At 34.6% G+C, this 10,544-nt stretch overlaps 1 protein-coding gene across 3 annotated transcripts in view; it reads right to left on the bottom strand.

Annotated features, from left to right (window-relative positions):
- Positions 1-10,544, bottom strand: part of LOC117107138 (kelch-like protein 17) — a 42,889-nt gene that overhangs the window by 27,311 nt on the left and 5,034 nt on the right. For all 3 annotated transcript variants that reach the window (XM_033248695.1, XM_033248696.1, XM_033248697.1), the window contains exon 5: positions 8,770-8,886. In XM_033248695.1, coding sequence (XP_033104586.1) covers positions 8,770-8,886 — 117 coding nt within the window. The remainder of the gene's footprint in view (positions 1-8,769; positions 8,887-10,544) is intronic.

The following is a 10,544-nucleotide window of genomic DNA, read 5'->3' as shown; positions in this document are numbered from 1 at the left end:
ATATAGTCAGGTGATCGATCCCTGTCCTATGTATTTTACAGAAAAATAATACCATAAATTATACACTGCACGGATCTGCGTGTCAATGAAAAACAACCTATTTTTCCCTCACGTTTTCGATAATTTGAATTCAAATCCTATAGCTTTTCATAAATATATAAACTCTTTATACGAAAATTTACACAGTGGTTTTTAGTTCCTATGCATGTAATGCAATAGGAACTATTGTAATCACTCTTGCTATTTCCTATGTTTTTTATTGTGTGTAGTGTGTGCGTGTGTGTGTAGACATTTATGCAAATGCGCAAGCGTCAAAGAAAAGTTTTCTGACATTTTGTTTTATATATATGTATGTATAACAACAACAACAACAATAACAATAATAATAATAATAATAATAATAGTAATAATAATAAAATTCATCATATAGTCAGGCGATCGATCAATCAAATAATTCAAGATAAAATGAAAAGTCACTGCATGGATTTGAGTGTCAAATAAGCGGCCTATGTTTCCCTCACGCTTTCGATAATTTGAATTTAAATCCTATATGCATGCATGCATGCATGTATGTATGTATATATATATGTATGCTTTCTACTTGGCTGAAAGTTTTCTAATAATCACACCAGTAGTAACAATAATATAGGCCTTCGCCTGACGATCGTATTCTTGCTGATGGGCGAACAATTAATGCTCGTATATGACAATAAATGCCATCTTGAATCTTGGGGTGTAAAATGCAAGCGTGATACATTTATACGTTAAAATACTCTTCGTGCATGGTGGCATAGTATCTTATTCATCGACGAATCAAATACATCGTAGTAAAGCGTTTGGGTGGTAAATTAAACTTTCTGCAACAAATTCCAACCAATCACAGAGCAGAAAATAATTTACTGCAGTGAGTTTAAGTTACCGCTGCGAGTTTAGCGCCATCCATGCATATTTTGACCGATCAGAGGCCAGAGAACTCGCTGCAGTAAATTTATAATTGAACTACAGTTCAGGAACCGAATACTGAGCGATATCGCACTCCATAGACGACAGACCCTATATGCTTTGACCAGGGAGGTGCTTTGACCCAGCAAGTTGATAGATCCAAACATTATTTATAATCATTAAGCGTGAAAGGTTACTCTTAGGTTTAATCAGCTTATAGAGCTTAACATTCCAGCTGCTTACAATCTGTTTCAACACTGATTCCTACTTCTCCTAGTGCTCGTAACCTTGGAATTGTATTCGACAATACGTTGTCTATGGATGTTCACGTCAAAAACATCTGCAAATCAACATATTTCCATATCAATAATATTAACAAAATCCGGAAAGTTCTGAATGACAAGACTGCAGCTACACTTGTGCATGCTTTAGTTACCTCACAACTTGACAATGGGAACTCACTATTACATGGTATTAACGAACAACAACTGACTAAGCTCCAACGTGTTCAGGATTCAGCTGCTCGCATGTTAACACGGATCAGAAAATTTGATCACATTTCACCAATATTGAAACAGCTTCACTGGTTACCAATTCAATTCAAATTGCTGCTGCTCACCTGGAAATCATTCAACGAAATGTCACCTACATTTATACGCGACTATTATCTATGAATGTCCCCAAATGCACTTTAAGATCAGCGGACAAACACCTATTAATTGTACCTAGGACTGCATCTTCATACGGTGATCGCGCATTCTATTCAGCAGCACCCAGGCTCTGGAATGCATTACCAATTGAACTCCGCAGATGCAGTTCGCTTGATGTTTTTAAAAAGACTCTTAAAACACATTTGTTTCTAGTTCCTTTTAATCATTAATTGTTTTTATCATTGTACTTTTATAATGTTGTTTTTTGATTTTCCATGTTTAGTATGTTTGTGTGCGCCTCGGAATAGGTTTACCTAGATAGATGGCGCATTATAAATGCATTATTATTATTACTATTATTATTATTAATCACTGTAGGTACGCACTAATACTCCTGGTGAATCAATGCAACCAATGGTGTATCTAGGAGTCTGAAAGTGGGGGTGCTGAGTGGGTGATGGGGGCTCAATGATAAGTTGTGGGGGTGCTATAAGGTGATTTCAGGTGCTTTTTAACAACTTGACCGTGATTTTTTTTAGGGGGGGGGCCTTGGGGGTGCAAGTAATTTTTGGATATACAATACCACTGAATGCAGCTATAGTGTATTCTGAAGGATGCAAGGGAAATGAAACTGCCGACCTTGAGGTTGGGAAACTTTTTAGAGCTTAACATTCCAGCCACTAATCACTGTAGGTACCCACTAATTCTCTTGGTGAAGCAATGCAACCAATGGTGTATCTAGGAGTCTGGAAGTGGGGGTGCTGAGTGGGGGATGGGGGCTCAATGATAAGTTGTGGGGGTACTATAATAAGGTAATTTCAGGTGCTTTTTAACAACTTGACCGTGTTTTTTTTTTTGGGTGGGGGGCCCTGGGGGGTGCAAGTAATTTTTGGATATACCACTGAATGCAGCTTTAGTGTATTCTGAAGGATGCAAGGGAAATGAAACTGCCGACCTTGAAGTTGGGAAACTTTTTTATATATGTTACTGGTAATAGATCAATTAAAATCACTAAAAATGCTAAATAAAAAATGAATGAATGATTTCTTTTTGAATTGAGGTTTCATGATGTCCATATGTACCATTTAAACTTGAATGTAAAAAGACTAAAGAAGTCAGTTTAATCATGGAGGTATAAAACTTTTAACTTTTCCAGTATAGTGGCCAGGCATGGATGCCCATCTACATAGTGAAAATTTTTTCCTTTTGTGTATTCAATTCAATGCAGTTTTATTCAATGATACGAGTACCAATACCATCTAGCTGTTTCGCTCCACTGCAGGATTAAAGACCTTTTACCGACCTGCCTTTCATTCAATTTCAAAAACATAAATTCACATCCTCAAACAGTCTGAATATATTTAATAAGGGAAATAATAATAAAAAGTTAATCAGGGGTTTTCATAAATTAAATAAAAAGATTTAGAGTGGAAAGAGGGCAAATGCCCATAAAGATTTGAAACAAATTGTGTGTTGGGCCAGCCTAAAATTAAAATACATAGCTAAACATGGACAGGATAAGGACGCAAGGCAATGCATGTGTGTACCGTCTTAAATGTACAAGTACCAGCAAGGGCCAATACCAGCTTAAATTATATTGTACAATAGTACACAATACATGAGAACAGTGAAAAAGAGTGAGAAAATACACACAGTAATACTGTATCCTGAGCCTTTTTCCCCCGACGATGATGGTGAGTCGTGAGGTAAGTCGAAAGAAAGGCCTAGTGTATGAAAAAGCTAGGTAGGCTGGTAGACCAGGAGCCCAGGGGTGTCAGCATAGCTGGAAAGTTAACCAATTTTTGTGTGTATAGTAATGGTCTATGTGCCTGTCTATGTAGGAAAATGGGCATCTGCTGGTCCCATTGTGGTAGGTGTGGTCAGGAGGGGCATAAAAAGGGTACCAAAAATTGTGCTAGATTAACTTGTGAATTAACCCAATGAAACCTATCAGAATATATTTGGCATAGTTCAAGATATCATGAATGGTCAATTCCAGACATTTCCAATGGTGGGGGTGGCTGCCAGATACAAAAAACGGTACCCCAAAATTAAGCTAAATCAGCTTCTGAGTTAACCCGACCAAACTTATTGGAAAATGTTCGGCATAGCACCAGGTATCAGTAATGGCTACCGCCAGATATTTTTAATGGTGGGGTGTACCCGCCAGACACCCCCTTATACCCCGCCCCGCAAATTGACCTAGATCAGCTTGTAAGTTAACCCAAAATGTTCGGCATAGTACCAGGTATTAGGAATTAAAGTCACTACTTAAAATATTCAAACGAATTTCCTCAAAATTTCTACTTGAAATACTGTATTGTATATTTCTACTACTGTAGTTAACCTTAGGTCATCCGTGTAAATTAAAAACACAGGGCTTAATATTACCATGGATGGAATAATATAAATAATAATGTACACAACCTTGAGGTCATGATTGAATCAAATTATTTCCTTTAAACAATACCTCCTTGCTTTTACCACAGACCCTATATGCTTTGACCCAGCAAGTTGATAGATCCAAACTTTATTTATAACCATTAAGCGTGAAAGGTTACTCTTAGGTTTAATCAGCTTATAGAGCTTAACATTCCAGCCACTAATCACTGTAGGTACCCACTAATTCTCTTGGTGAAGCAATGCAACCAATAATGTATCTAGGAGTCTGGAAGTGGGGGTGCTGAGTGGGGGATGGGGGCTCAATGATAAGTTGTGGGGGTACTATAATAAGGTAATTTCAGGTGCTTTTTAACAACTTGACCGTGATTTTTTTTTTTGGGTGGGGGGCCCTGGGGGGTGCAAGTAATTTTTGGATACACCACTGAATGCAGCTTTAGTGTATTCTGAAGGATGCAAGGGAAATGAAACTGCCGACCTTGAGGTTGGGAAACTTTTTTATATATGTTACTGGTATCAGATCAATTAAAATCACTAAAAATGCTAAATAAAAAATGAATGAATGATTTCTTTTTGAATTGAGGTTTCATGATGTCCATATGTACCATTTAAACTTGAATGTAAAAAGACTAAAGAAGTCAGTTTAATCATGGAGGTATAAAACTTTTAACTTAACCAGTATAGTGGCCAGGCATGGATGCCCATCTACACAGTTTCAATTTTTTCCTTTTGTGTATTCAATTCAATTCAATTTATTCAATGATACGAGTACCAATACCATCTAGCTGTTTCGCTCCACTGCAGGATTAAAGCCCTTTTACTGACCTGCCTTTCATTCAATTTAAAAAACATATATTCACATCCTCAAACAGTCTAAATATATATTTAATAAGGGAAATAATAATAAAAAGTTAATCAGTGGTTTTCATAAACTAAATAAAAAGATTTAGAGTGGAAAGAGGGCAAATGCCCGAAAAGATTTGAAACAAATCTTGTGTTGGGCCAGCCTAAAATAAAAATACATAGCGCAAATTCAAAGCTCCATTTCTACCCTGAGACGGTTACTAAATGATCTGTTTTTGTCTGACAGTCATAAAATTATAATAAAAAAAAAAATACTGTAGAGGGCAGCAAACATAATATTATACTGGTTCATAAGCGCTAGAGAAAACTCCACATTATAAATAACTAGCCATTTTTACCCATCGGTTCTAATTATGTGCAGGCTCATATTCTTCATGGGGGAGGGGGAGGGCAATGGTGGGTGTGATGGGACAGTGAAAAATGTGCTGAATATAAAATTTGTTAATTTCTGTCATACAACCTTTAAAAGGGAGTCTTAAATATTACACATTTTAACCACTAATCTAACAGAACCCCTACAATACCAAAGTTGTGATCTAAACGGCACTTCAGCTTGAAGTCGACAGGGGTTCTAAGTGACCCAAATTGTTCAATTTTTGCATAATCTTGCATGGCTGAATGGCAATCCTGGCTACGGCCTTGTCACAGAGTGATTATTATTATTATTATTATTATTATTATTATTGAAGACTAGTGTATTGCTATTATTATTACTATTAACATTATCACTAATTCTATGTGATGATTGTTATTGTTATTATTGTTATTGTTATTATTATTATTACCGGTATTATTACTTTTACAGTATTAGTAATATTATGTGGAAAGACTATATATATATATATGTTGCTCATACGTTTTATATACACTTTGTATATACCTGGATATTTTGGTATGCTAATTTTAATTAAGCATATGCAAATTATTCATATTAATTTTGGGATGATTGTGAGGGGTGTGTACTGTGTAGACGGCAGTTGTATTGAGGAAGATTTGCTGAGTGTGAAACAGCTCAAGAGAGGTCAACGCTTTGAAAGGATAAAAGATAGGCCTAAAGGATTGGAAATATCCCTAATCCTGCAGTATGTAGATAAGTGTGTAGCCTAGAATGTTCTTGATATTGCAAGAAACTGTGGTGGAATTGAGACGCCCAAGTTTTATGGTTATAATACTGCAAGAAAACTGTGGTGGAATTGAGACGCTCAAGATTTATGAAGCTATTGCAGGAAAGCTGGGGGAATTGAGCCGCCCAAGTTGATCTGTGTTACTTCGGTAGAACCAAGCAGACATACCGTGAGCACATTTCGATTTTAAACAGTTAAACAGCATTTGGTATTTATACATTTATGATACCGTATTATATTTTTATTATTATTATACCATACACTTTTCATTGTTATAGTCGGAAGTTTTGAAAATTAAATATGGTTTTGTTTGAATTACAATAATTTGTACTCAGTCATTTCATTGGTCGAAATTGTCAATCGTAGAGCTTGTGACAGGCCCTAAATTGATGTCTACCATTTAAATTTCTACCTTTTTGCATGCAAGTAAATCTGGAATTCTTTATACTGTACTGGTCATATAGTGTATGTCACTATTGGTAAAGATAAGAAGCAAATCAATTTTAACCATAACTTCAAGACTAGTTGGTAGGAGCTATAAAAATTTGATGATAATGATGATATATTTAATGATAATAACTTTATTCTTGATATGGAATCTGTTAACTGGGGTGATATAGCACGTGCCATGACAGCATTAATGATGCACTTGATGATTTTGAATCCAAATTCTTAATATTGCTAATCGGCATCCACCACTTAGGAAAAAAGAGTTCGTCACAAAGAATCCCCGTCGTTCACAGATGAACTGATAAATGAAATACGCAAAAGAGATTTGTTTAAAAAGAAGGCAAGCAAGAAGGCAAGATGGAAACAATGTTAATTCCATGATTAAAAAAAATCAAAAAACATTATTTTTCTGAACATTTAAATACAAATAACTCTAGGAAAATATGGGGAAACATAAGAAATATTATACCTAGTAATATGGAGGAACAGAGAAATAAATAATATTAAGAAAAGGGAATAAAATCAAATCCATTAGATATTTCAAATACATTTAATGAATGTTTTTCTACTGTGGGACCTAAATTGGCAGAAAATATTCCCAAGAGTAAGGATGATATGATTACTATCAATCCACTAGAATTGATCAATTTTCGTTCTGTCTAGTTGATGAAGAATAGTTTTATAAAACAAATTCATAAATTATCAGCTAAAAAAGCAACTGGAAATGACGAAATACAGAGTACACTATAAATCAAATTAGCAATTAATTCCATTTTAGCACCTATCACTTATCAATTATGTCCTTATCTTATAAAAAACTGGCTTTCGACACACTTTTCAACATCCTCTATTACCTTAAATGTAACAGAAGATTGGTTTGATGCGATAGACAAAGGGAAGTATGTTGCCTTATCATGTTGGATTTGGAAAAGGCTTTTGACACTGTCAATCATGATAACCTTATCAAAAAATTAAATAATTTTTACATAAATAGAAACGTAATAGCCTAGTTCAAAAGTTACCTATCAGGACGTATTCACACCACTAATGTAAATGGTGTATCTTCAAAGCAATGTCAAAGCGTTTCTGGCATACCCCAGCAATCTATATTAGGTCCAATTCTATTCTTGTTATATGTTAGACTATTCTAAATGCTATAGAGTGGACTCAGAAAGTATCCTGGACATTAACTGGACACAGAAGTTAGTATCATGACTCAAAATAATGACCAAATTATATGAATCCTATTTTAAATCATGTAAATATATTGCGAAAATGTGAAATACAATGTTCAAGATTTCCTACCAGTACCATTAAGATGAATGAAGATGCTTAATCCTTCATGAATAAATTACAGTGCATACAAAATATAATGAATATCTGTGAGTGTAGATATTTACACTTGAAAATACACACAGAACAACATAATTTTTAAGTTAGCCTGTCGGCGACAGGCATGCTAATGAGATGTACTACCACTTGAATTGTATCAAGTTTTTTAATAACAAAAGTCTTGTGTCGTGTGGTGTTTGCTTTTAGTAGGTCTTAGCAAATTACAAAAGCAGTTTTAATTATTCAGTCAGTATAGAATGTATATACAGTACTGTACATTCATGGACAGATCTAATTTTCACAACCAGTCTTAAATAACTGTATGCCTACAGTATTATGTAATACTAATAGACCTATTATCAAATAGGATTTCATATAGTGTATACAATATTTGTATATTAACGATCTAGTCCTATGCCTTGTTTCTTTTATATTATATTTCTTTAGGGGGGGGGGGCGACGGGGCCCTGACTTCAGGGTACCCTGAACCTCGGAGGCCCCAGATCACTGAACCGCAGGTAGTTATACTATTGGATGATAAGGCTGAGGCGAAAAAAGGTAAAGTTTCTTGAATCTTTAAATGCCTGGAAATGGCACTTGCAGACCGTAAAAATGCTTTTCTGTGTATCCCGACAATATGATTAGCTCCTTCCCCGTGAGGGGTTTTGCGCTTTTCAGACCATGACTGGCACTGCCACTGGGAAACTTATCTCAAATTGTTGTGCTAACAAATTCTATTTTCTGCCAGTCTTCCATATTTTTCTTACTCTTTTGCAATAGCTGTACCTGTAATTCTGTTTCTGTTGACCCATCTCAGATTTGCTCCTCCACTGTCAAACAGCTTCTCGACTTATAATTTTTTGTTGTTTTTCTGATTTTATTTATATTAATCTGTCCTTTTTTTCTGTGAATTCTCTTATATAGTGAATTTGTGATTGTTTACGCGGATATTGGCCCACGGTGGTTTTTGTAGCAATAAAAGAAATTGAATTGAATTAATTAGATACCTTTCCTATGCACTGTTTTCTTTCTTGTAGATCATGCCGTATCCATAGCATTACAGCATTAAATATATCTTCTTCATTTGCTATGTTCACCTCTTCATTTGACATAAGCTCTTCCACCTTAAAATTAATGACAATAAATTTCATTTGTAAAACATTAAACTTGAAAAGGAAATAGTAAATTCTGGCCATTTGTTGCGATTTATAATTTCCCACAAGCACCCAAAAGGAATCAGAATTTTGAACATTTTTAGGTTAAATTATATAAAAGAAAATTTAAGAACATTTCTGCAAAATATTAATCACTAAATCTAACAGAAAATTATTTTTAAAATACACAACTTAATAAGCTGTTTCTCAAAACCACCATGGCTGATAATATCCAATGAATTAAATATTCATAACTTTGCTAACACTCAACCGATTTCCATCAAATAAATACAGTTTTAAAGAAGAATTTACGCAGAATCTAAAAACACCATCATTTTTCCACCAGAGCTGGTCACAATCAGAATTTTTGTAACATGGTTACTTTCTACCTTTCATTTATATGACACCGGTCTTTTGTCTTTTGATAGTCAACCTATCAATCAATCCATCAATTAAAAAAAATCAGTGGGTTAAATCTGTGACGACTATATACGGAGATTAGAAACGACCTGAGATTTCCTTTATTCTTTCATCCCGGTGATATGTTGACTGTGGCTAGCTTTTGTTATGCAAATTTTGTACAGTCAAGCAAACACTCTTGCAGCCAACAGAATGCTACTGCTCATGCTCAGTTCATAATCTCTGGACCAACTACCGAATAAGCTTGTAATAGGTAAAGAAATGGCTACAAGAACAGGGAACAACCTAAACAACAACAGAGCATATATAAAAACAAATGTAACGAATTCAATGTTTTTCCAAGCTGTCACTGAAAATGATATTGTGAAATATATTAGAAAATTAGATAAGAATAAGTCATGTGGTCATGATGAGATCATGGTAAAACATATTGTGAATAATGCTGATATATTATCTAAGCCTATTGCCCACATTGTTAATACCTCGCTCAGAAGTGGAATATTTTCCGAGCAGTTAAAAATAGCGAAAATTGTGCCGGTCTATAAAAAGGGGGATAAAGAGAATACCAGCAATTATCGACCAATATCTATTGTACCATGCTTATCAAAAGTATTTGAGAGAGTCGTGTATGACCAGACATTGTCATTTATACATAAGCATGATTTACTTAATAGCAAGATGCAATATGGCTTCAGAGAGGGTCACTCTACTGAACATGCCCTACTCCAAGTATTAGAAAAAATCATGAATGCAATTGACAATAGAATGTTTGTAGTAGGAGTCTTTTTAGATTTATCAAAATCATTTGATTTAATTAATCATCAAATACTACTTAATAAAATTAGGTATTATGGTATAAGAGGACTTGTCTTTGACTGGTTCGTAAGTTATCTGTATAAAAGAAAACAATATGTATATATTAAAGGGCTAAAATCTGAGTACAGAGAAATCTTATATGGAGTGCCACAGGGCTCGATTTTAGGGCCTCTGCTTTTCTTGTTGTATATAAATGATATGCCTGATGTTTGTAACAGATCTGACGTTATTATTTTTGCAGATGATACAAATGTATTTCTGCAAAATGTAAATATGGCGTTTACCATTATGAATAGAGAGCTCGCTCACTTAAGCTCATGGTTCTTAGCAAATAAACTAATTATCAATGTCCCAAAGACAAAATATATAATTTTCAGAGGTAAAAATAAACC

Source organism: Anneissia japonica, unplaced genomic scaffold (assembly GCF_011630105.1).
Source record: "Anneissia japonica isolate Jap-2015-1 unplaced genomic scaffold, ASM1163010v1 scaffold287864_len1152817_cov193, whole genome shotgun sequence".
In the NCBI taxonomy this organism is placed as follows: Eukaryota; Metazoa; Echinodermata; class Crinoidea; order Comatulida; family Comatulidae; genus Anneissia; species Anneissia japonica.
The sequence above is the reverse complement of the archived record's forward strand: the minus strand, read 5'-3'. Positions and strand labels throughout refer to the sequence as shown.